General features: G+C 37.4%; 1 protein-coding gene across 7 annotated transcripts in view; it reads right to left on the bottom strand.

The window, feature by feature from the left end:
- Nucleotides 1-27,434, bottom strand: part of ALMS1 (ALMS1 centrosome and basal body associated protein) — a 234,530-nt gene that overhangs the window by 153,512 nt on the left and 53,584 nt on the right. For 6 of the 7 annotated variants that reach the window (XR_010115578.1, XM_063617472.1, XM_063617469.1 and 3 more), the window contains 2 exons: nt 14,361-20,321; nt 13,146-13,279 (listed from right to left, as the gene is read on the bottom strand). Coding sequence is in view for 6 of the 7 variants with exons in the window: in XM_063617472.1 (XP_063473542.1) it covers nt 13,146-13,279; nt 14,361-20,321 (6,095 nt within the window). In the remaining variant the exon portion in view is untranslated. The remainder of the gene's footprint in view (nt 1-13,145; nt 13,280-14,360; nt 20,322-27,434) is intronic. The other variant, XM_055242948.2, reaches the window with a different exon arrangement.

Here is a 27,434-nt window from a genome sequence, read left to right as displayed (position 1 = left end):
AGTATTTGACTTTGATTTGCTGATTGCAAATTTCAAATACACATTCTTTATCATATTTGAGGTATTATTCTACTATAAAGAAATATCCTACTCTAAAGAAATATTTTTAATTATAGATTTTATTTTTATTCCCAAATACTTTTTGGAGCTTAATGAAATAATTATGATTTCTCCATTAGATCTAATGTAAAAACTTGTTTATAAATTTCCTAATATTAAACTATCTGCTTTCCCTGTGATACCTATGTAACATCAGTTCCCAATTTCCCCTTCCTCCCAGTCCTTGGCAATCACCATTCTACTCTCTGTTTTCTAAATTTGACTATTTTTAGATATTTCATATAAGTGAAATCATTCAGTATTTGTCTTTCTGTGACTGGATTCTTTCACATAGTGTAATGTCTTACAGGGTCATCCATGTTGTCACATACAGCAGGACTTCCTTAAGACAGAATAATATTCCATTGTATGTATATACCACATTTTCTTTATCCATTCATCTATCGATGTTTATACATCTTGTTTATATATCTTGGCTACTGTGATTAATGCTATTGTGAACATGGGATCTCCTCAAGATTCCGATTTCATTTCCTTTGGATATGTATCCAGAAGTGGGATCATGTGGTAATTCTATTCTTATTTTTTAAGGAATCTCCATACTATTTTCCACAGCAGCTACACCATTTTACATGCCCATCTACAGTGTACAGGGTTCTAATTTCTCCATATCCTCTCCAACACTTGTTACCGTTTGTTTTGTTTTGATATCAGCCATCCTAACAGATATGAAGTGTTAAGTCACGGTGGTTTTGATTTGCATTTTCCCGATGATTAGCGATGTTGAATATCTTTTCATATACAGCACCTTACACATTTGTATGTTTTAAGAAATGTTCATTCAAGTCCTTTACCCATGTTTTAACCAGGTTATTTGTTTTTTGTTTTGGGGATTTTTTTTTTTTTTTTTTGCTGTTGAGTTGCAGGTGTTCCTTATATACTTTGGATATTAACCCCTCATTAGATACATGGTTTGCAAGTATTTTCTCCTATTCCATAGATTACCAGTTCATTCTCTTAACTGTTTTCTTTGCTGTGCAAAAGCTTTTTAATTTGATGCAGTCCTGTTTGTCTATTTTTTTAATTGTTTTTTCTGTAGCTATAAGTTGTTTTCTGTTAAGACTTTGGTAATAACCACAAAGAAAATACCTACAGAAGATATACGAAAGAAAAAATAAAAAAAGGAAGGATCAAAGCAAAATCAACAAATCACAAAGGAAGACAGCAAGAGAGGAGAAAAGGGACAAAAGAACTACAAAAAAGAAAATAATTACAAAATGGAACTAGTAAGTCTTTCTCTATCAATAACTACTTTAATGTAAATGGAGTAAACTCCCTAATCAAAAGACATATAGTGGCTGAATGAATTTTAAAAATAAGATCTAACTATATACTATCTACAAGAGACTCACTTTAGATTTAAGGACACACAGGCTAAAAGTGAAGGAATAGGAAAATATATTCCATGCAGATAGCAACCAAAAGAGCACAAGTGTGGCCATACTATCAGACGATATAGACTTTAAATAAAAAACCATCCCAAGAGACAAAGAAGGTCATATGATAAAAGAGTCAATTCATTAGGAAGATATCACAAGTATAAACATATATACACCCAACATTAGAGTACCTAAATATATAAAGCAAACACTGACAGAACTGAAGGGAAAAATAGCAATACAATAGAAGATGTCAGTACCCCATTTTCAATAATGAATAGAACACACATATACTGAATATTCCACCTAACAGCTGCAGAAAACAGTCTTCTCAACTGCACACAGAACATTCTCCAGGATAGATCACATATTAAGTCATAAAACAAGTCTGAACAAATTTAAGAAGACTGAAATGATACCAAGCTTTTTTTCCCAAGCACAAGAGACTAAAATTAGAAATCAGTAACAGAAGGAAAACTGGGAAAATCACAATTATGTGGGAATTAACAACACACTGTTAAAACAACCAGTGGATCAAAGATGAAATCAAGGAAAATTTAAAAAAAGACAAAAACACAACAAATGAAAACTTACAGGATGAAGCAAAATCAGGACTAAGAGGGAAGTTTCTAATGATAATTGCCTATTTTTAAAGGAAGAAAGATCTCAAATAAGCAATTCAACTTTACACCTCAAGGAACTAGAAAAAAAGAACAAAACTAAGCCCAAAGTTAGCAGAAAGAAGGAAAGAATAAAAATTAGAGCAGAAATAAAAAATAGAAAAACAGGAAGAAATCAACTAAATTGTTAGTTTTTGAAAAGGTAAAAACAATGTTAACATTTAGCTAGACTAAGAAAAAACTAGAAGACTCAAATAAATAAAATCAGAAATAAAAGTGGAGACATCACACTGATGTGAAAGATTCACAATTTCAGGTATGTCTTCTGAGGTTTTTGTTAATGTCCTCAAGTAAATTACGAAGTTTTTATTAGTGTATTAGAACTGTTTATACAGCACAGGAGTTATCTATTACTTGATAGCTTGAGTCACCCATACAAACATCTAAGTCAGGCATTGTTTTTTTCTTTTCGTTAAGAATATACCAAAAAGTTGATAGAATGTTAAAATAAACATGTGAATTCCTTCTATTTAGATTCAACAATTGTCGAACATTTTCCGCTATCCCTCCACAAAGCTTTATCCCTCCACAAAGATTTATCCCTCCACAAAGACACTGTGATTTGACACTTCAACCCTAAATAATTCACCTATCATATAACCACAATGTCATTATCACACCCAGGAAATACTTCATAATGTTACCTAATATTGAGGTAGGTCAGGTACTTTTCTTGGAAGCTAAATGTTTGATCAATAAAGTTTTTCTCTCTCATCATATTTAATCTATTACACGCTTCTGTTTAATTACATTATCTAAGAAAATCAGTCATTTCATGAAAATTTTATACCTAAGAAGAGTTATACATTATATTCTCTTATTATTTCAAATTTTCTAAGTGGTATATCTGGCATGCTCCTTTTCATTTATAACATTGTATGTTTTTCCTTCTCATCTTCTAGCTAGTCAGAGCTTGTCTTTTGATTTGGAATTTTTCCAAGGTCCAAATCTAGATTTTAATGCTCAATTCTATCATTTTTCTGTTTTCTAGTTCATTAACTGATAGGTTTTATTTTATAATTTCCTTCTTACTACTTTCGTAGTTTGGTTTGGTTTATTTTAGAGTACAAGTAAAGTTTATTTCATGGTTTTTTTTCTAAACTTGCTGAGTTACTGGTCCATATACTAAATGATATAAAGTACTGACTTCAAACTTCTTTTTTTTTTTTTTTTTTTTTTTTTTTTTTTTTTGAGACGGAGTCTCGCTGTCGCCCAGGTTGGAGTGCAGTGGCGCAATCTCGGCTCACTGCAGGCTCCGCCTCCCGGGTTCACACCATTCTCCTGCCTCAGCCTCCCGAGTAGCTGGGACTACAGGCACCCGCCACCTCACCCAGCTAATTTTTTGTATTTTTAGTAGAGACGGGGTTTCACCGTGTTAGCCAGGATGGTCTCGATCTCCTGACCTCGTGATCCGCCCGCCTCAGCCTCCCAAAGTGCTGGGATTACCGGCGTGAGCCATCGCGCCTGGCCAAACTTCTCTTCTTCTATTACCAAACAGAAGAGAGAAGGAGAAGAGAGTATTCTGCCGAGAGAAGTCAGTAAATCATTGGGTACAGTGTGGATCTCGTTCTCATAGCATGGAAGGGGCCAAAATGATCTCAATAGTTTTTGACAACAAGTAATCTAAGAGAGTTTCCTTTAGGAGCCTACGAATGTGATTTGTTGGCCTCTGCATTTCTGTGGGGTAGAGGACAGTTAAGATAAATCCTCACCGTGGTTTGGAATTGTATCTGAACATAAAAGTTGTACCTTGATGTAGAAAATAAATAGAAAAAGGACAGAAACAGGTTCCTCCTTATTGTTAATTACTTTAAAAGTAAATAAATTATCCAATCAAAAGAGATTGGCAGAATGATCCAACTATATACTGTCTACAATAGACTCACTTTATAAAATTCTAACATGCTACAACATGGATGAACCACATGAGGCTAAGTGAAATAAGCCAGTCACAAAAAGACAAATATTGTATTATTCCATTTATAGGAAGTACTCAGAGTAATCAAAATCATGAGACGAAAAGGAAAATGGTGGTTGCCTGGGGCAGATGGGGAGACAGAATGAGAAGTTATTATTTAATGGGTATAAGTTTCAGTTTTACAAGACGAAAAGAGTCTTGGAGATGGATGGTGGTGGTGGTTGCACAACAATATGAATGTACTTAACACCAGTAAACTGCACACTTAAAAACAGTTAAGAGGTAAATTTTGTGTTATGTGTATTTTACCATGATAAAAAAAATTTAAAGAAACATCTGCCTTGATTCATTGAAGCAGTCTGTGCCAGCTGGATATAGAGCCTTATTAATAAATACAATGTACTTTCTATGTACTTAGGACTTCTATTAGCCTTTCAAAAGAAATTTTACTATTCTCCAATAAAAGATCTCGTAAATCTTGTTAGATTTATGCCTTGATGCTTTTTATAAAGTTTTTGCTATGATTAGAAATGGTTGCCTTAAGTTCCTTTTCTACAATTTCAATTGTATCTCTTTTTCAATGTTTCCTTTTAATTAATATATAATAAATCTTTAATAAGGTGTACAAATCTGAAGTCAGGCAGTTTATTTTTTATATGTGCTGACAGCAATGTAAATGCTGCCCATATCCAAATATACAAAAACTTCCTATACCTGAGAAGACCTCTTGTGCCTCTTCCCAGTCAATACCACACACCTGACTCCACCAGAGGTAACCATTCTTATCACTTTTCTCACCATTGATTAGTTTTTGAATTTCATATGAATGGAATTATTCAGTATGACTCCTTCGTGTCTGGCTTTTTTGCTAACCATAACGTGTGTGACAGCTTTCAAGGTTGTTGAGGCAGTAGTAGTTTGCTCTCTTTTATGGCTACACAGGATTTCACTGTATGAATAAAGCATAATTGATTCATCTATTCTACTCTTGATATACATTTATGTAGTTTTCAGTTTGGGGCTACTATAATTATTATTGACCACGTCTTCTATTGAACATATGTACTGATGTTTCTTGAGTACGCACCTAAAAAGAAGTAGGAATGAAGTGTCCCAGGTTAGGCATATGTTTACCATTATGAAATAACTATAAATTATTTTAAGAGTTTTGTACCAGTTTACCTTCCCATCAGCAATAAATGACTGTTCCAGTTGCTTCATAACTTTACCAATATTTAGTATTGTTCTCTTTTTAATTTTAGCTACTCTGATATAAAGCAGTATCTCATTATGGTTAATTTGCATTACCTAACAGGCAGTGATACTGAGAATGTTTTCAAATTCTTACTGTCCACTTGGATATCTTCATTTATGAGACACCTACTGAAGTCTTTGGGTAGGAAGAATTGATTTGCATGACTTCCTTATATATTCTGAATTTATGTCCTTTATCAAATATATGTATCCGAAATACCCTCTTCCACTGTGTAGCTTGACTTTTCACTCTTCATGGTGCCTTTTGATTACCAGACATTCTTAATTTTCATGAAGAGCAATTTAGCAATCCTTTCTTTTATGGATAGTGTATTTTTGTTCTTGTTTAAGAAACCTTTGCCTAACCCAACATCATGAAGAGATTTTCAAGAAACTTTATTTTACCTTTCAATGTAAAGTCTATGATCCATCTCAAATTAATTTTGTAGTAAGGTATGATGTAGGGGACAGGGTTATTATAGAAATTGTAACACATATAGTTATCAAGCTAAACTAAATAATACCTAACTTTTTCCCAAACAGTTAAGAAACTTGGAAAAACTTAACTCCATTTATACAGCTTCTAACCTGTAAGATATTGTTGTCATATATTTTAAGTTTATAACATTTTATCTCAGTCATGAAGGTCCTAGTATTTTTGTTTCATATACTTAAGTATTTAGCTTTATTTATCCACAGACTTAACACATCTTTTGCTCTTTAATATTTCCTACATCACAAATTTCCCATATTAGATTATTTCCCTTTAGTCTGAGATAACCACTTAGAATTTTTTAATGAGTACTGAATGAACTGTTTTTGTCTAAAATCATTTTTATATTACCACATTCTTAAAACAGATTTTCACTGACATGCAATTCTAGGTAGATATAATTTATTTTCTTTCAGCACACTGAAGGTATCATCCTAATATATCACCTTTCATTGTTGAAAGAAATCATAATGGAAATTTAAAAATATCTGGAATGGTATAATTAATAATTATATTACATATAAAACTTGTGGGTTGAAAGACAGAGTTGGGGCTGGGAAAGAAATTCAATCTGTTGCAGGCATGATGAAGAGTGGGGCTGAGGGAGAAACATACAAGGGAGTTTAAACAAGTAAATATATGAAGGATAATGGGAGCCAAGTTTCTTACTATCAGGGAAGTGAGTTACAAATAAAGAAAGAAAAAAAGGCTAGAATAACCCTGTAGTACTGGAATGGAATTGGATGTACTAGTATAAACTCAGCTCTCATTTTACAATAAAAGTAATAGATAAGGAAACAGGCATACAGAGGAGAGGGGGGTGTGTGTAATTATGTACATACACATTGTCTGCTGAAAGGGCATAAAGGCAACAGCATCATAGTATCAATAAGCACACCAAGCATACAGATCTTAGTTTCCACATGCCACTCTCTGCTAAAAAGAACCAGGGCCCCTTGGAGAAATGGACAGCTCTAGGGTTGGTGAAAAGAAAATATAAGATATTCCTAGAGTATCTTCCTATCTCAGAAAGTGGGTGAATGCTCATGAAATGAGGGGATCATGAGAAAAACACACAGGAACCAGCTTAAAATGGTTCCAATGGGCAAGTGTGGGATAATTTGAGTATCAAAATAAACAATGATAGTGATAGGTTGTGAACCTCTGAGTAAAAGAAAAATCCGAGAGTCCATAATGATATAAATAAATAAATGGAGAAGGGACACTTTTAACTTACCACAGAATTCCAATGAATGAATGTTGAAGCGATTATGGAATTTTTTTCAATAACCAAATTAAAGCTATTTTATTAATAAATTATTCAGGCAAGTATAAACACTAGATCCTAAACTAGAGATATTTACAGTCTCAAAGAATCTCTCCCTAATATTTATTAACTTATTAATTAATATGTAAAATACACAAACCAGCAGACACCACCTTAAGCAAGTGGTATGAGTTAACATTACAAGTATTGAGACAAATCAACATAATGTGCCTCCTGACAAGCATGAAAAGCACATCATTCTGTGGCTTTCCTACATAAAAATCAAATCTGAATCAAATCATGATAAAACAGCAGATAAATTCAATTTGAGGGAAATCTGCAAAGTAACTAGGTTGTACTCTTCAAAAATGTCAGTCATGAAAGAAAGAAAAAACAGAAGAAACACTCTATACTAAAAAAAAAATCATTTAAAACATGACAAACACTGAAGTAATTTATAACAGGTTTTTCATCAACATTAATATCTACAGGGACATTCAAAAGCTGCATGTGACAAGGGACAACTCTTCATTGTGTGGAACTGTCTTGTACATTATAGAAATAGTAACATACCTGACACCTATCTACTGCATTCCAGAAACAATCCCCAATTACAGTGATGACCCAAGAAAAATCACATAATTTTCCAAAACACCTCTTTGGGAGGCATTTACTACCCCTGTCAAGAACCACTGCCTTCCACAATCTAGTCTTCTCCCTTTCACTCTCACTCTCCAAACACACTGGCGTCCTCCCTTTCCTTTAACACTCCCTTTCCTTTCACACACTCTACCTCAGCAACTGTGTGCATGCTATTTCTGTCTGGAATGCTCTTGTCACTGATAACTGCCTTACTTTCTCACCTTACTCAGATATTTAATTCAATACCTCTTTCTCAGGTTCTGCGTTGACCATTCTGCTTTGTCTCCCTGGCTCTTATCCCACCATCTGACATTTATTTTACTTGTTTGGTTGTTATCCATATACTCTTCCTTAATGTAAGCTCATGATGAAGAAATGTTTGTCTATTTTGTTCAGTGGTGTGTCCTCAGCCTATAGATGAGTGATGGTGCATATCAGGCATTCAATATGTATTTTTGGAATGAATGAATAAATGTCCAACAGTAGGGTAGTGAATAAATTCTTAAGTTCATACAATGGGATATTATATACCCGTAAAATTAGGCTTTTAGAGAAGTTTTAAAGGGAAATCCTAATATATTTAAGTTAAAAAAATGAAAGGTCCAAAATTGTACACAGTGTGGCCAATATGGGTTCCCTAAGAACAAGGCATATCTAGACAAACACTATTTCGCAACTACTCGGTTAATAGACTGAAGAAAGTCAATCATAAGATGGTGAAATACAAGATGGTTGAATGACAGTGTAGTGAAGTACTCAACAGAGGTGTGAGAGTAATCTTATTCAAAAGTTTTAGACTTTAGACTTTTTTTTTTTTTTTTTTTTTTTTTTTGAGACAGAGTCTCCCTCTGTCGCCTAGGCTGGAGTACACTGGCACAATCTTCGGCTCACTACAATCTCCACTTCCTAGGTTCAAGCGATTCTCCTGCCTCAGCTTCCCGAGTAGCTAGGATTACAGGCATGCACCATGACACCCAGGTAATTTTTGTATTTTTAGTAGAGACAGGGTTTCACCATGTTGGCCAGGCTGATCTCGAACTCCTGACCTCAAGTGATCCACCCACCTTGGCTTCCCAAAGTGCTAGGATTACAGGCATGAGCCACCGCACCCAGCCAAAAGTTTTAGACTTTTTATCCATAGCCCTTAGTAAACATTTTTATTGCTAATTTGGATAAAAATGCTTATCAAATACACAAATGGCATAAAGCTGAAAGGGATATTTTAATAAAATAAATGACCAAATTTAGATTAAAAATCATTCCAATAGGCTTGAACACTGATATAAAAGCAATAAAAAGAAATACAGGAGAGTTAAAAAGTATTATACAGGGTGAGGCGTAATGGCTCATGCCTGTAATCCCAGCATTTTTGGAGGCCGAGGCGGGCGGATCACTTGAGGTCAGGTGTTCAAGACCAGCCTGGCCAACATAGTGAAACCCCATCTCTACTAAAAATACAAAAATCAGCTGGACGTGGTGTCATGCGCCACTCACGCAGCTGTAATCCCAGCTACCTAGGAGGCTGAGGCAGGAGAATCACTTGAACCTGGGATGTGGAGGTTGCAGTGAGCCAAGATCACGCCACTGCAGTCCAGCCTGGGCAATAAAGTGAGACTCTGTCTCAAAAATAAGAGGATTTTTTAAAAAGTATTATATAGATACAAGAAATGAGAATAGGAATTTTTTTTTTAATCAAAATTTTTATTATTATTATACTTTAGGTTTTAGGGTACATGTGCACAATGTGCAGGTTTGTTACATATGTATCCATGTGCCATGTTGATTTCCTGCACCCATTAACTCGTCATTTAGCATTAGGTATATCTCCTAATGCTGTCCCTTCCCCCGCCCCCAACCCCACAACAGTCCCCGGAGCGTGATGTTCCCCTTCCTGTGTCCATGAGTTCTCATTGTTCAATTCCCACCTATGAGTGAGAACATGCGGTGTTTGGTTTTTTGTCCTTGCGATAGTTTACTGAGAATGATGTTTTCCAGTTTCATCCATGTCCCTACAAAGGACATGAACTCATCATTTTTTATGGCTGCATAGTATTCCATGGTGCATATGTGCCACATTTTCTTAATCCAGTCTATCGTTGTTGGACATTTGGATTGGTTCCAACTCTTTGCTATTGTGAATAGTGTCGCAATAAACATACGTGTGCATGTGTCTTTATAGCAGCATGATTTATAGTCCTTTGGGTATATACCCAGTGGCTGGGTCAAATGGTATTTCATGAGTGAACTCCCATTCACGATTGCTTCAAAGAGAATAAAATACCTAGGAATCCAACTTACAAGGGATGTGAAGGACCTCTTCAAGGAGAACTACAAACCACTGCTCAATGAAATAAAAGAGGATACAAACAAATGGAAGAACATTCCATGCTCATGGGTTGGAAGAATCAATATCGTGAAAATGGCCATACTGCCCAAGGTAATTTATAGATTCAATGCCATCCCCATCAAGCTACCAATGACTTTCGTCACAGAATTGGAAAAAACTACTTTAAAGTTCATATGGAACCAAAAAAGAGCCCACATCGCCAAGTCAATCCTAAGCCAAAAGAACAAAGCTGGAGGCATCACCCTACCTGACTTCAAACTATACTACAAGGCTACAGTAACCAAAACAGCATGGTACTGGTACCACAACAGAGACATAGATCAATGGAACAGAACAGAGCCCTCAGAAATGATGCCACATATCTACAACTATCTGATCTTTGACAAACCTGACAAAAACAAGAAATGGGGAAAGGATTCCCTATTTAATAAATGGTGCTGGGAAAACTGGCTAGCCATATGTAGAAAGCTGCAGCTGGATCCCTTCCTTACACCTTATACAAAAATTAATTCAAGATGGATTAAAGACTTAAATGTTAGACCTAAAACCATCAAAATCCTACAAGAAAACCTAGGCAATGCCATTCAGGACATAGGCGTGGGCAAGGACTTCATGTCTAAAACACCAAAAGCAATGGCAACAACAGCCAAAATTGACAAATGGGATCTCATTAAACTAAAGAGCTTCTGCACAGCAAAAGAAACTACCATCAGAGTGAACAGGCAACCTACAGAATGGGAGAAAATTTTTGCAACCTACTCATCTGACAAAGGGCTAATATCCAGAATCTACAATGAACTCAAACAAATTTACAAGAAAAAAACAAACAACCCCATCAAAAAGTGGGCAAAGGACATGAACAGACACTTCTCAAAAGAAGACATTTATGCAGCCAAAAAACACATGAAGAAATGCTCCTCATCACTGGCCATCAGAGAAATGCAAATCAAAACCACAGTGAGATACCATCTCACACCAGTTAGAATGGCCATCATTAAAAAATCAGGAAACAACAGGTGCTGGAGAGGATGTGGAGAAATAGGAACACTTTTACACTGTTGGTGGGACTGTAAACTAGTTCAACCATTGTGGAAGTCAGTGTGGCGATTCCTCAGGGATCTAGAACTAGAGAATAGGAATCTTGGCAGCAGTTCACGGTTTTTGTTTGGTTTGGTTTTGCTTTTTTCCTACAACTTTAAGTTTTGAAAGCAGTACATGGTTTTTTTTTTAATGCCCAATTATGCTGTGACCATTAAAGATCTCACAGTACATTGACAGAAAGAGAATTACTGAATATATTTCATGCTGGTCAGATCAGAAGTGAAATTGTGTTTCATCTAATTCAGGACACCTTATTTTAAGAAAAACACAGACAAACTAAAGTCTACCCAAAGGAAGGCAACTTGCTTGCTGAGGGATCTGGAAATATGAACGCAATAAAATAATTTTTAAAAATAGGGAAACACAGATCACTGAGAAAACTATATACTTTTAAACAAATGATGCTAGGATAGTGCTCACTTTGGCAGCATATATACAAATGGTGCTAAGACAACCAATTGCCCATTTTATTATTCTTATTATTTTGTCAATTTTGTTTTTCACAAGCATATACGTAAAACCTAAAATCCAATCTAATTTGTACTTTTCAAACACTTTTCCAAAATTGAGATAATCCAAATAAACTGTATCACTGGAGAATAGTTTTCTAAGAAACTTTGTATGAATCAGGCCATGAAATTCTTGTATGATAGCTATATCAATTCTTTCAGGATTAATAATAGTAATAATAGCTGCCAGTTATTGAGTACTAACCAGACATCACACATTCTACTAAGCATTTTATAGGCATTATCTCACATAATCCACACCAAAACCCTCTAAGATAGGCATTATTATACCCTATTACTGTGCAAAATAGCAGACAAAATGCCTTATCCACAGGAGAATGAATAAATTATCATGTAATCACACACTGGAATACTGTACAGTAATAAGGAACAAATGAAAACTATGCATATCTACATAGAAGCAGCTCAAAACCCTAAGACTGTGTGAAACACTCAGTTCTCAAAAGAATATGTATCATATTGATTCCATCTATAGAGTTCAAAACCATACTGAAGAGAAGGAAAATCATTATATATCAAAATAAGAAATAAAAAGGATATGACTGGGAAAGGAGAAACACAAAACTTCAACAGTATTTGGTAATGTTCTATTTCTCAAGCTCGATAGTCAATATATGGGAATTATTTTTACTTGCTGCTATTCTTTACATAAATGATTCATATATACTCTTTTCTACATATGAAATAGTTAATAGAAGGAAAATATGTACTATTAAAATGAAAGTCATTTATACATAAGCTATTATAGCTGTGTACTCAAGTATTTAAAATAAACATTTGAAAATAGCTGGACTTCATCTGGATTTCAAGATACCACTTTCAAGAGAAAATAAGGGTGACATTTAGTCTTCTCTGTTCTAAAAAAAATTGATAAAACAAGCAAATCGGTTCTTATTTTTCTAAGAAGATAAATTTTTCAAAATATCAACTTGGAATCAATAAAAACTTAACATATCTAGACTGTAAGAATCTAATACTTACATCTTAACTTTTGAAAAATTAAGATGCCTGCCTACGCACAGTGGCTCATGCTTGTAATCCCAACATTTTGGGAGGCCAAGGCAAGAGGATCACTTGAGCCCAAGCGTTCAAGACCAGCCTGGGCAACGTAGAGACTCTGTCTTTGCCAAAAATTTAAAAATTAGCCGAGCAGGGTGACACATGTGGTCCCAGCTACCTGAGAGGCTGAGGTGGGAGGATTCCTTGAGTCTAAGAGTTCAAGGCTGCAGTGAGCTGTGATTGCACTGCTGCACTTCAGCCTGGGCAACAGAGCGAGACTCTGTCTCAAAAACAAAACCAAAAAAGGCTTTAGCCAAATATTATCAGCAACTCAACTGATGCCCAAGTAAGAGATCCTAATTCCATCACCCATTCTTTCATATTTACTTTTTTCATTTCCAGATTTCTTTTATACCTTGGACAAGTCAGTTGTTCTTCCATGACCAAACAACTCTGCCTTGATCTCTTCTACTTTCCTCCTGTCATCTTCATTTAATTCTGAAATGGAGTATCCACAATCATGTGCTAAATTGAACTTCAGATTCCAGGCTGGAGAGAAAGCATACGCTTGAGATAATACAATGCGAAAGTGATAATTTGTAAACAATTCCAAGAACACAGAAGATCATCAATATATGCAATTTAATACCCACTGCAATGCTTAGTATGTCTTCTTCTCAATTATGGCAACGTATTAGATCCTTTCACTGCAAAGTCTGATTTTCTTAGGCCATGCTCTACAGATAATTCTACAAAAAAGCCACTTTGAATCTGGTATTCAATCATATTTATCTTAATCCTCCTTCTAATCATGAGTCCCTTTGCCTCTCCCTTTAGTTCCTGCTACAATTACTCATAATTCCATGACAGCTGATATTTAAAAGTAATAAATACAACTTGGAGGATTTTTTGTAGAATAAAAATGTGCAAGGAACAGCATAGGAAGTTAACCTCAAGGGATGATTTCTAGGTAGGCCTAAATTGCTTTTAAATTGCCTCCCAAAATACATTCCCCATATTGTCTTATAGATTTTTGTTTTTAATGGAATTCTATTAGAAATTAATGAGATTTGTAAATATTCTCTTTTAAACCTCTAACCCAAGTTTTAGTATAAAATACATTGATTTTTTTTTTCAAATGTCTGAGATCAACACCAAGAGTTTTATTAGAAAAGGGAAAGAGAAAATATATGTAGTTTTAGGACAAAAAGCAATTTAGAGCACAGCAAATTTAGGCTCTTTCTGCCTTCAGAATAAGGATACTATAATGTGAGGATTAGAGAAACATGATAGCTTTAGGAGCTCAGGAGCCCAAGCGACCTCTTTACTCTCTGTGATACATCAGAATCTACTTCTCCTAAGAACAAGAACCTAAACTCAGGCTGGTACTATTAATACTGTAACTTAACTACATTATTGGTTAAATAGGCTTTTTATGGATTGTTAGAAGAAATATAGTCATTCTAACAATTCTATTGGAAAATACATTTAGAACTCCAAATATCTAACTTTATTTTTTTCTTGATCTTGTTTGTATTTTTCATTGGCTAAGCTTCCTCAAATCATAAATATCTAACTTTAAACACATTATTAAACTATAACGTTTATAAGCCTGAACCTTTCTTCTTACCGTGTGCTCGTACCTGCCTTTCCTCTTCCTCTGCATTTCTGAGTATTTCTTTAGCATGATTCAGTGAGGATTCACATTGCAGAAGGTTTTTCACATGCGCAGCCAGTGAATCTACACTGCTACCACCACCATCCTCACTCTCTGACACACCCTCTTCCTCTCTGCTATCAGTTATACTTGTCTTGGGTGAAACATATGGAAAGAAGTTTAGAAGAACATCGGAAACTGATTCCAAAGACTCTGGTAAATTACTGTCCCACGAGCAGGAACCATTTCCATCACTGGCATCACTACTTGAATCACTTTTTATGACAGTCATCATAGGGATAATAATTTTATTCCCAATGGTTCCACTACACCCTTCAGGTTCAGACCTCATTACAGATTTGGCTGCTTGATATTGCCTAAGAGTTTCTTCTAATGCCATACTGACTTTGCTCTCTGCTTCCTGTAGAGGACTTCTAACTGTAGTTGAACTAATAAACTCCCAATTTTCAATGCCTCTCTGGCATTTCAAATTCGTCTGTGTGCCAATATCCTTCTGTATGCACCTGCTGCTTGGGCTTTCCTCTGTGAATGGCTGTCTCTGAAGCAAATCACCATTAGATACATCCGTGGAAGAGGGTTCTTTGAAGCAAACCACCTTCTTAGATTGTATAAATGAAATATCACTAATATCTCTGAAAGGGGCAAGGGGAGCAGGAAAATTGCATCGTTTCAGTGCTGTATTTTCTGCCTCCATCAAAAGTGTCCGAATTTCCTTAAGAGTTTTAGAACTATTTTCTGCATCCTGGATTTCTTCAGAGCCAACATCTCTAAAACCTGCAGATTCTGGTTTATTTATTACAACTCTGTCATCAGCCTGAGAATTTAAAAGCACATCATTTGAGCTAACACTGGAGTCAGAAGAATTCAAATTATCTATTAGCCTTTGGACATGTTCTGAAACAAGCTTGTGATTCTCACCATGTGCGTAAGTACCAGAGGGAACTGTTTGTAATCCAGTAATTTGATCAGCTTGCCCAAGAGCACCTGAGATCTTTAGAGCCTCTTCAGTTAGACGTCTATCTGGCAAATCCTTTTGATAGAAAATATCTAGTTTCTCTCGATGTGAAAAGGAACTAGGAAGAGCTGTTGGTAATACTGTTTTCTGGCCAGCTGGTCCAGGAATTGTTGAAACCTTCAGCACCTCTTCAGTTACATGTCTACCTGGCAATTCCTGTGGACTGAAAATATTCGATTTCTCTCTGTGAAAATAAGAACTAGAGAGAGGTATTGGTTTTCCAGTATTCACATCAGCTAGTTCAGGGACAGCTGAAATCTTTAGAATACCTTTACTTTGATCTCTATCTGGCAACTGCTGTTGAAATAAAATATCGGGCTTTACTGTTGGAGAATAGGAACTATGAAAAGCTGTCTGGGATGGAGTCTTCTGGTCATTTGGTCCAATCACAGTTGAAATCTTGGGCTTCTCTATTTGGGAGTAGGAACTAAGGGTAGCTGCTGGGAACTCAGTTTTCTGATCATCTGGCGTATGCACAGTTGAAATCTTGAGTTTCTCTTTATGTGAATGTGAGTAGGAACTAGACAGTTCTATTGGTATCCCAGTCTTCTGCTCTGCTGTTATAGAAACAGGTGAAACTTTCAGAGCCTCTTCTGTGAGATGACTGTCTGGCAACTCCTGTTGAGAGATAACACTGGGCTTCTCTCTATGTGAGTAGTAACTTAAAGGTACTGTTGGTATCTCAGTCTTCTGGTCACCTTGTCCAGGAACAACAAAAACATTTAAAGCTTCTTCAGTAACATCTGGCAACTCCTGCTGATGAAAAATACTGGGCTTCTCTCTGTTTGAGTAGGAACTAGAGGATGCTATTTGTATCCCAGTCTTCTGGTCAGCAGGCCCAGGAACCCCTACTGCTTTCAAAGTTACTTCAGTAAGATCTGGCAACTCCTGCTGATAAGAAATGACAGACTGCTCTCTCTGTGGGTAGGAATTAGAGGACAGGATGTCTATTCCAGTCTTCTGGTCAGCTGGTCCAGGAACTCCTAAAATTTTCAAATCTGCTTCAGTAAAATGCGGCAACTCTTGCTGGTAGGAAATAATGGGCTTCTCTCTGTGTGAGTAGGAAGTAGAGGTTACTGTTGATACCCCAGTCTTCTGGTCAGCTGGTCCAGGAACATTTGAGACTTTCAGAGCCTTTTCAGTTAGATGACTATCTGGCAACTCTTGCTGGTAAGAAATATTAGGCTTCTCTGTATGTGAATAGAAAGAGGAAGTTACAGTAGATAACCCAGTAGTCTGGTCAGCTGGTCGAGGAACAGCTGAAACTTTCAGAGCTTCTTTAGTTAGCTGACTGTCTGGCAGGGCCTGTTGGTAGAAGACAATGGGCTTCTCTCTATATGAGTATAAACTAGAGGATATTGATAGTGTCTCAGTCTTCTGGGCATCTGGTCCAGGAACAGGTGGAACTTTCAGAGCTTCTTCAGGTAAATGACTGTCTGATAGGGTCTGTTGGTAGAAAATGACAGGCTTCCCCCTATTTGAGTAAGTAGTAGAATGTACCGGTATTGTCTCAGTCTTCTGGTCAGCTGGTCCAGGAGCAGCTGAAACTTTCACAACCTCTTTATTTAGAGGACTGTCTAGCAGAGCCTGCTGATAGAAAGTAATGGGCTTCTCTCCAAGTGCATTGGAGCCTAAAGGTCCTGTTGGTATGTCAGTCTTTTTTTCAGTAGGTTCAGAAACAATGGAAACTTTCAGAGCCTCTTCAGGTAGATGACCATCTGGAAAGGCCTGTTTGTAGATAACAATGGGCTTCTCTCCAAATGAGCCAGAAGGAGAGGTTACAGTTGGTGTGCCAATCGTCTGGTCAACTGGTCCAGGAGCAACTGAAACTTCCAAAGCCTCTTCAGGTAGATGACTATGTGGCAAGACTTGTTGGTAGAAAACACCAGGCTTCTCTGTGTGTGAGTAGAAAGTAGAGGGTAAAGTTGGTATCCCAGTCTTCCCGTCAGCTAGCCCAGGAACCGCTGAAACGTTCTTAGCCTCTTCAGTTAGATGACTACCTGGCAACAACTGTTGGTAGAAAACGCTAGGCTTCTCTCTATGTTGTGAGTAGGAAGTAGAGGTTACCGTTGGTGTGCCAGTTGTCTGGTCAACAGGTTCAGAAGCAACTGAAATTTTCAGAGCCTCTTCAGTTGGATGACTATGTGGCAAGACCTGTCCGTAGAAAACACCAGGCTTCTCTGTGTGTGAGTAGAAAGTAGAGGGTAAGGTTGGTATCACAGTCTTCTGGTCAGCTGGTCCAGGAACCGCTGAAACGTTCTTAGACTCTTCAGTTAGATGACTACTTGGCAACGACTGTTGGTAGAAAATGCTGGGCTTCTCTCTATATTGTGAGTAGGAAGCAGAGGTTACCGTTGGTGTGCCAGTTGTCTGGTCAACTGGTTCAGAGGCAACTGAAATTTTCAGAGCCTCTTCAGTTGGATGATTATCTGGCAAGACCTGTTGGTAGAAAATACCAGGCTTCTCTGTGTGTGAGTAAGAAGCAGAGGTTGGAGTTGGTGTCCCAGTCTTCTGGTCAGCTGGTCCAAGAGCAGCTGAAACTTTCTGTGCCTCTTCAGGTATATGACTACCTGGCAAGGTCTGTTGATAGAAAATACCAGGTTTCTCTCTTTGTGGGTAGAAGGTAGAAAGTACTCTTGGTATCCAAGTCTTCTGGTCACCTGGTCCAGTAACAGCTGAAACTTTCTGAGCCTCTTGAGGTATATGAGTACCTGGCAAGGCCTGCTGGTGGAAAATGCTGGGCTTTTCTCTATGTTGTGAGTAGGAAGTTGAGGTTACAGTTGGTGTGCCAGTCTTCTGGTCTGCTGGTCCAGGAGCTACTGAAATTTTCAGAGCCTCTTTAGGCAGATGACTCTCTGGCAAGGTCTGTTGGTAGGAACTACCAGGCTTCTCTCTTTGTGAGTAGAAAGTATAGGGTACTGCTGGTGTGTCAGTCATCTGGTCAGCTGGTCCAGGGAAGGCTGAAACTTTCAGACTCTCTTCAGGTAGATGACTGCCTGATAACACCTGTGGGTACAGAACACTAGGCTTCTCCCTCTGTGGGTAAGAACTAGACTGTACTGCTGGTATCTCAGTCTTCTGGTCAGCTGGTCCAGGGAAGGCTGAAACTTTCAGACTCTCTTCAGGTAGATGACTGTCTGATAACACCTGTGGGTACAAAACACTTGGCTTCTCCCTCTGTGTGTAAGAACTAGACTGTACTGCTGGTATCTCAGTCTTCTCGTCAGCTGGTCCAGGGCCAGTTGAAACTTTCAGAGCATTTTCAGTTGGATGACTATCTGGCAACTCCTGTTGATAGAAAATACTGGGCTTCTCTCTATGTGAGAAGGAACCTGAAGGTACTGTTGGTGTTGGGACAGTCTTCTGGTCAGTCAGTCCAGGAATAGCAGACATTTTCAGAGATTCTCTAGGTAGATCACTGTCTGGCAACTCTTGCTGGTAGAAAACACTAGATTTCTCGCTATGTGAGTGAGAATTAGAGGACACTGTTGGTGTCCCAGTCTTCTGGGCGGCCAATACAGAAACAGCTGAAATCTTCAGAGCTTCTTCAGGTAAAAGAAAGTCTGGCAGGGTCTGCTGGGAAAAAATAATGGGCTTCTCTCTGTGTGAGTAGAAACTAGATGGTGCTGAGGGTATCCCAGTCTTCTGATCACCTGGTCCAGGAACAACTGATAATTTCAGAGCCTCTTCAGTTAGATGACTATTGGGTAAGGTCTGCTGATAGAAAGCACTGGGCTTTTCTCCAAGTGAAGAGGACGCAGAGGAAGTAGAGGTTACAGTTGGTGTCCCAGTCTTCCCATCAGCTGGTCCAGAAATAGCTGAAATTTTCAGAGCCTCTTCGGGTAGACGGCTGTCCAGCAAGGCCTGTTGGTAGAAAATAAGGAGCTTCTCTCTGTGTGAGTATGCACTAGAGGGTACTGTTGGTAGGCCAGTCTTCTGGTCAGCTGGTCCAGCAACAGCTGAAACTTTCAGACCCTCTTCAGGTAGATGACTGTCTGCTAATTCCTGTGGGTACAAAATACTAGGCTTTTCTCTTTGTGAGTAAGAACTAGACTGTACTGCTGGTATCTCAGTCTTCTGGTGAGCTGGTCCAGGAGTGGCTGAAACTTTAAGAGTCTCTTCAGTTTGATGAATGTCTGGGAACTCTTGCTGGTAAAAAATACCAGGCTTCTCTCTCTGTGAGTGGGGAGTAGAGAGTACTGTTGCTGTCCCCGTCTTCTGGTCGGCTGGTCCAGACACATCTGAAACTTTCAGAGCCTGATCAGTTAGATGACCATCTAGCAAGGTCTGTCGATAGAAAAAGAGGAGGTCCTCTCCATGTGAGTGGGATGTAGAGGATACTGTAGGTATTCCCGTCTTCTGCTCCACTGGGCCAGGAGCAGATGAAACTTTCAAAGGCTCTTCAGTTAAGTTACTCTCTGGTAACTCTTGTTGGTAAAAAGTACCAGGCTTCTCTCTATGTGAGTAGGAAGTAGAGGTTAGAGTTGATATGCCAGTTGTCTGGTCAGCTGGTCCAGGAGCAGCTGAAACTTTCAAAGCCTCTTCAGTTAGATGACTGTCTGGCAAGCCCTGCTGGTAGAAAATACTGGGCTTCCCCCTATGTGACTGGGAACTAGAGAGTACTGTTGGTGTTGCAGTCTTCTGGTCAGCTGGTTCAGGAATAGCTGTGACTTTCAGAGTCTCTTCAGTTAGATGAGTATCTGCTAATGTCTTTTGGTTGAGAGTATCAGTGTGTTGACCAGTAGTAGTTTCTAGAGGAGAACTTACAGCCAACTGAGACAGGTCCTCAAGGGACAAGGATAAATGAGATCCAATGTCTGAATCAACAGGAGTGGTAGTGATGCCTGACTTCAGGTTGGATTGAGTAACTTTAGCTATGCCTCCTTTAGAAGTGTCTCCTAAAGAAAAAGAGATTTGTTAATAGTATATAAAATTTTCTATTTTAAAATTCTATGTGCTGAAAAAAAGCAAGCTTTGAGCCTTTAAAAACCTTCTAGAAATGAATCCTAAGGAAACAGCCATGAAAGGAGACAAATATTTGCACACAAAGATATTAATTAGAAAACTAAAGTAAAAATATTTTAAATCTTCAACAACAGAATAATGGTTATAAACAACAGTATATCCAGTGAATGAAATATTATATGGATCTTAAAACTTGGATTTTTAAGAGAATTTTCAATGAGATGGGATAATACCATTGGGTCTAGGATTTGATTTCACCCTACTTACACTCTGTTATTGTGTCTTGTAGGCTGGCAGAAGACATAAGGTCTTCAGTTAGAGACAAAAGACTTTATGATCCCTGGTACAGCAAAGGCTCATCAGCTTATTTTCACGGGTTCCTCTTGCCCCCAAGTCCCACAGGGGCAGTACAATATGGCATAGAGGGATGCTATGCGTGCAGTGAGTTTGAAGGACTCTCCCAACAAATGCACCCTGTATAATATATATATATTTAAGTACATAAAACTGAAAAAGACTCTAAAGGTTACTCTGAAGAGTTTGAACTTAATTCCGTATGGCATGGCAAGTTGTTTACAGTTTTAAAGTTTTCAAGATGAGTGAGAAGGGAATGTAAAAATCTAGGTTGCACAATCCAACAAACATTTCTATAGAAATGTTCTATATCTGCACTAATACAATAATTCTAAATGAAAGCAGTTTTAAACAGCAGTGTAAAGTAAGTGCAACAGAAATGACAGGATTTGACAAGCTGTCCATTCATTCATTGTTCATTCAAAATACATGAATGCTTACTATGTGCCAGGCACTGTTCTACACACAGCAATAAACAAACAGACAATAATCCCTACCTCACAGAGCTTATTTGTATTCTAGCAGGAGGAGGCTGACAATAAATTGGTAAAACATATGACGTGTCAGATGGTGTTAAGATGATTGATATATAGAGCAAGAATTATCTATTCTTTACGTATAGGGAAACCGAGTTGCAAAGATGACCATGTAACAGTGCTTCTCAATGTTGGGATCTTGTTAACTTGCAGATTCTGACTCAGTAGGTCTGGGTGGGACCTGAAATTCTGCATTTCTAACAAGCTCCTTAGGGATGCCCAATGTTATTGGTCCTCAGACCACATTTTAAGTGCAAAGATACATAGTTTTTCTAGAATTGTAGGTGGGTAAGTGACAAAAACTGGTACTTTAACCCTTGAACTCTAAATCCAAATTCTGAGCTCTTTCCACTACAACTGACTGGCTTTCTATGGCCACTGACGAGCTTCAAAGGAGCTGAATATAGAATGAAATGGGTTGAGGAGTGAATTTTAAAGTAAAGAACTAGAAGTATCAAGTATTAACTCTTCAAGAAAAGTAAAAAATTTAAAAATGTAACATGTATTGTAACCTGAGAAGGAATATGGGTTACAAAATTTTGTGAGGTTCTTGCCTGCTGGGTCTAAAGAAAATAAGAAAAGTTTTTGTGAGGAAACAAAACAGGCTCAAGAAGCTAATAAACCAAAACAGATTAACAAAACAAAACCTTGTTTTTCTAAATGATTTCCTGATTTCTCAAAGTTTTTATATCTCTTTGGCCATTGTAAATTATTAGTGACACCATGAATAGGGACAAATGAGATAAATAGCTAAGGAGTTAAGATGTACAGCCCAGGTCCTTGAAAGATCCAGGTTACATAAGATAAGGTCTTCTTAACCTCAGGGGTAAAGAAAAGATTAGTGAAGAAAACTGGAAGAATGACTATAGGTTAAGCTCTTAAAAGCGCGGGAGGAGATGCATGATGTTAAAGAATAATTCTTGTCAGTTCTATATAAAGTTAAGGACATATATGTCAAACTGTCAGAAGAATGGTGATCACAAATCCATTAATTATGATTTATAAAATATGTCTATGTACGTAAGGAGTTCATGATGAAAAATGGTATGTTTTTAGAGTGCTTATTATTCTCTCAGCCCTTGGAAAGAAGAATACACTAAGTGTGAGTGTTACAATATTACTACATAATGATCAAATCTTTGGAGGTTCATTTTCAGAACTAGGGGTGAGTGGAAGAGGTAAGTTTCGACCAAGAAGAGGAAGATGGCTGCCAGAAAAAGACTATACTATACCAAAGTTGTATACTGGTGGGAACTGTATGCCTCTTAGAGATGACATTAAGACTAGCAACCTGGGTATAATTTACTCAAGAACTCTTCTCCATACTAAGGTGCTTAGTAACACAGAAGGCTTCCTTAGGTGACGAAGACAGCACGGTTTTATTTCCCCAAGTATATACTGACATAAGAAGAATAAGCAAGCCCTTTATTTCTCACAGACAAAATGAGGTACAATTCTATACTTCCATTTTACATATGACTAAGAGCCTTTTAATAGTAATCGTTCCAAGTCAATTATTATGGGTTTTAATACTAGCACACACAAATAAATTACTATAGCTCTAATTTTGAGCCCTCTAATTCAGTCACTAATAAGTCTGTAACGGGGCTGGGAAGGTAGTGGGGAGGATGGTTAATGGGTACAAAAATGTAGTTAGAATGAATAAGCTCTAGAATATGATATAGTACAATAAGGTGACTACAGTCAACAATTATTTATAATGCATTTTAAATTAAAAGAGTATAACTGGAATTTTCACAACATAAAGAAATAATGAATGCTTGAGGTGACAGATACTCCATTTACCTTGATGTGATTATTACACATCGTATGTTTGTGTCAAAATATCTCATGTACCCCATAAATATATACACCTACTATGTTCTCGTAAAAACTAAAAATAAAAAAGATTTATTTAAAAAAAGTCTGGGGAAAGCACCTATTATGTGTACAGAGAAGTAAACTCAAATTCATGTTTTTTTAAAAAGACACCAGTGATATTTTAAATGGGTCTTTGTCTTCATTGCTGTTATTCTTGCTTTCTAATTAATTACTATATCATTTTTATAAGTTCCTAATTATCAATTATTGATAACTAAATAATTATAATTTTGTTGTATTTGGTTAACCCCTCAGTAAACTCATAGATGTTTACCTCAACATTCATTATCTTAAATTACATCCTCTCATAACTAAACTATAGCACAATTTATCAGTTCAAACAGGAATTTTTGATACCCTTATTAGCACAGTGGACATAAATATAACCCTTCCAAAGTTCCTGCATACTGATAATTCATTAACGTTGTCCTGTTGATAAATGTATGCCATTTAAATAACTTGCAATACAAAATCAAGTTAAATGTAATAAAATTGCTTAGTTTCAAAAGATAATAGGGCACTGTTTTATAACACAAGAATCACATATACGAGCTAACACTATAGCCTGTAATTTAATTCCTAATTTTGTTGTTGCTATCACTAAGTTCTTTTTCAATGTGAAAGCAGGAATTGTTAGGTTAAGTGCATTATAGACTCTTCCTCATTCCTAAGTGGGCAGGGGTTTCAAAAAGCTAATGAACTGCTGGTGTTGTGAAAAGTTCATGAACTCTGTACTCAAACATCAAATCCCAAACACTATTTCCTAACAGAATAACCCTGGGAAAGTTATACCCTGGTCATAGTAATACCCAGTCATCAAACCACCCTGATAGGTGCACCCCTACTCAAAGAAGTTCCCTCTGAGACAGGAGAAGATGTAATTTCAGATCTTGCTTCCAGGCTCCTCATCTTTAAGAGAACCCTTCAAAGTCCTGCCCCAAACTAAAGTCCTCCCTTACTCTGAGCCACACTCAGGTTCCCTCCCTGCCCTGGGTAACTTGCATCTTCAAGGGAGAAGATACCCAACAAATAACAACCTAAGGTAGTAAGGTTAAACAAAAGACTGGGCATCAACAAAAAGTATGGCAGGAAAACTAAAAGATAAATCAATTAGGTTTAGAGGCAGGGAACATAAACCCCAATACCCACCAAAAAACATAAAGAAAGACATATAGGCCATTCAAGTCACAGAGACAGCCTCATGTTAATCAGAGATCAATAAAATAGTGATAAGACACAAATCCATAGGCCTTCATTACAACTGACATACAGTCAATGAAATACGATACTTACATTTATTTGATCCACTTTCTTGAGAACTGATCCCTGCCAAAATACAAAGCCTACCATCTTATTCTACCCCTCCCCGCGTCTACCCACGCAAGTTAATTCATTTAATATTCATCAATTCATTAAGTCATTCAACAGATATTTATTGAGTAGCTTTCACAGCCAGGTGCAAAAATATATGTATTAGCAAAGCCCCAGCTCTACCCTCAAAGAGCTTAAAGTCCTGTGGGAGACAGAAACAAGTAAAAAAAGCAATTACTAAACTCAGTATAAGGGCAGTGATTAGGGAGGCTGTTTACAGGATACTATTGTAACATATATAAGGAGTATCTGGCTCTTTCTTAAAGAGTCATGTGAACAGTGAAAAACAGAAACATTTTCCTGAAAGACAGCAAAGCTCAGAATGAAAGGATAAAAACCAGAAATTAGGCAAAGATGGGCATATAAAGAATAGGGAAGCATTCCAAGTAGAGAAAATAGCATCTATGAGATCAAGGAGACGAGAAGGTTTAGCATCATGTAGAAATGAGAGTAGTTCACTATGAAAAAAGAGGCAAGTATAAGGCTAAGAAGGTAAGCAGGGACCTTCTACTATGTACTAAGGAGTTTAGAATTTACCCCGAGGTTAAAAATGGAAAGCAAGAACTCCAAACTAGGAAGTGACATTATCAAGTCTGCCCTGTAAACAGACTATTTTGGCTCAATACTGAAAATGAGTGGCAGAGAAGTTGATCAGTTTTCCACTACTAATGCAGTAATTCAGAAAAGAGAATGGGAGTCTGATAGAATCAACAGGATTAAGTGATTGGGCAGGGATGAGGGTGAAAGAAGAATACAAGTTTCTAGCTTGGCTAATAAGTAGACACTCATTCACTGAGAAGAAATAGAGAAGGAAGAGTAGGTTTAAAGAGATGATTGGTTCCATTTTTAAAGTTCTGACATTAAGATGCCTATGGGACATTCAAATGAAGACATTTCATAGTAGTCAGATACAAACATTTGGAGTATGAGATATATCTATCTAGATAGAGTCCTACAATTGGAAGTCATCAGCCATAGAAAATAACTGAAGCCCTAGGTGTTGATATTACCTAGGAAGAAGTTAAAAATCCTTTCTTGCACAAAGCATTGTTTCCTACTATGTCACTACCTGATGCTGTAAACAAGCTGAGGCAGCCAGTACTGTACCACTAACTGATGAACTCTTAAGTTAGGAAACAATCATCGAGACTCTTTCATGCCTTTATCATATGCCAAGATTAGTGTTAAGTATATAATAGAAATTAAATTGGTGCCCTCTCTGAGAAAGAATTTGGAAAAACTGATGGTGTGATATGTTTATGGTAAGGTTATAAAGGCATTTAAAACTTGAAAAACAGAGAGAACAATATGGAATGAAGCTATCAAAATCCTCTTAGAGAAAGTGGGACTTTGGGCAAGTCACTGTAAGTTTCATTTTGCTCAGATAGCAAATAGAATAATAGCAGTGCCCATCATCATAGGTCAGATACAAATATAAAACAATATGGCATAATAATAATAATATGATAAAAGAACACATTGTGCATACCTAATCCAAAAATCTGAAATCCAAAATCCTCTAATGAGTATTTCCTTTGAATATCATGTCAGCAGTCAAAAATTTCCAGATTTTGGACCATTCTGGATTGTGATTTTTCAGATTAGGGATGCTCAACCTGTATTATATAATATACATTATAATAATAATATGTAAAATGCTTAGCAATATGAACAAGCAATAAATGTCAGCTATTATTAATAGTTCAGGATGCGGGCTGCAGATTTTAGAAAAGTTAGTAAAGTTTCATGGCATAGGTGTCCCCACCTTCTGTGGCTTGAGATCCCTGAGTTTATTCAATATTGCCTGAGAAAGATCTTTACCTCGCTTCCCCCATATGATTATTTCTACCAACAACCAAAGACAATAGCACATCTAAGTCAAGTTTTCAAAACTCCAGTTGTCTTCTGGTCCCTGACAAAATGATATAAATTTGCTTCTCCCTCCACTTCTCTAGAAACCAAAAGACAATCAAAAAAAGACTGAAAGATAGAAAGTGAAAGGCAGACTGGCTAAGGACCTCCAGACTGGAGAACAACATGGCAATGACTTCCTCAGTTTTCTTTTTAACTCTCTTACATCTGAGGCTGAACGCTGGAGAGGACGGCAGTGTGGAACTAAGACCAGAAATAGGAATAGGAATAGGAATAGGAATAGGAATAGTGGGAAGGAGAAAGGGAACGAAGGAGGGCAGAAAGAAGTCCAAGAAAAGCCTGCTGTCTATGGCCCATGGACCAAGAAACGGGCTGCCCAGCAGACTTAGCAGACAGTCCCATCTCCCCATACCCTACTCCAACCCAGCGGCAACAGGTAGGCTTGCACCACCTGAACTGTAGTGCCAGCAAAAACCAGGCAGAGAGTCCCAGCAGGTTTGGCATCTCCCTGTCCTCTAGCCAGTAACAAAAGAAGACCTAGGTCCACCATCTCCTAATTCTCCTGTGGTAAAAGGCAGTCCAGGTAGGCACTTTCCTTCCCCAGTGGCACTGGCAAAAATTGAATGGGAAGTCCACTAGCACTGAGAAACCCAGAGAGTAGGTTCAAGGAAATGTTCTCCATCCCAGGGGCCCAGCATCCTACCTAGATGCATCAGGAGGCCTAGAAAAGCATTTTCTACCCCCATGAATGCCATCAACAAGAATCAAGTGCGTGACCCACTGACACCATGTGGTCCAGGGGCAGGCCCAGGGAAATGTTCTCTACTCTGTGGGTTAGCATCTCCCTCTTCCCACACAGCACCAGCAGGCCTTGAGGAAGACCATTCCACCCACATAAGCATCACCAACAGGGACTGAGTGGGAGCCTCAATCGTACCACTGAAGTAGACCAGAATGCAACTTCCCTGAAAACTAAGTTATCTTTGGGATCACAGCCACATAAATAGGCCAGAACATACATGGAAAACCTAA

The sequence above is a fragment of the Symphalangus syndactylus genome, chromosome 14 (genome assembly GCF_028878055.3).
Source record: "Symphalangus syndactylus isolate Jambi chromosome 14, NHGRI_mSymSyn1-v2.1_pri, whole genome shotgun sequence".
NCBI classification, from domain to species: domain Eukaryota; kingdom Metazoa; phylum Chordata; class Mammalia; order Primates; family Hylobatidae; genus Symphalangus; species Symphalangus syndactylus.
This window is presented reverse-complemented; position numbering and strand designations above follow the sequence as displayed.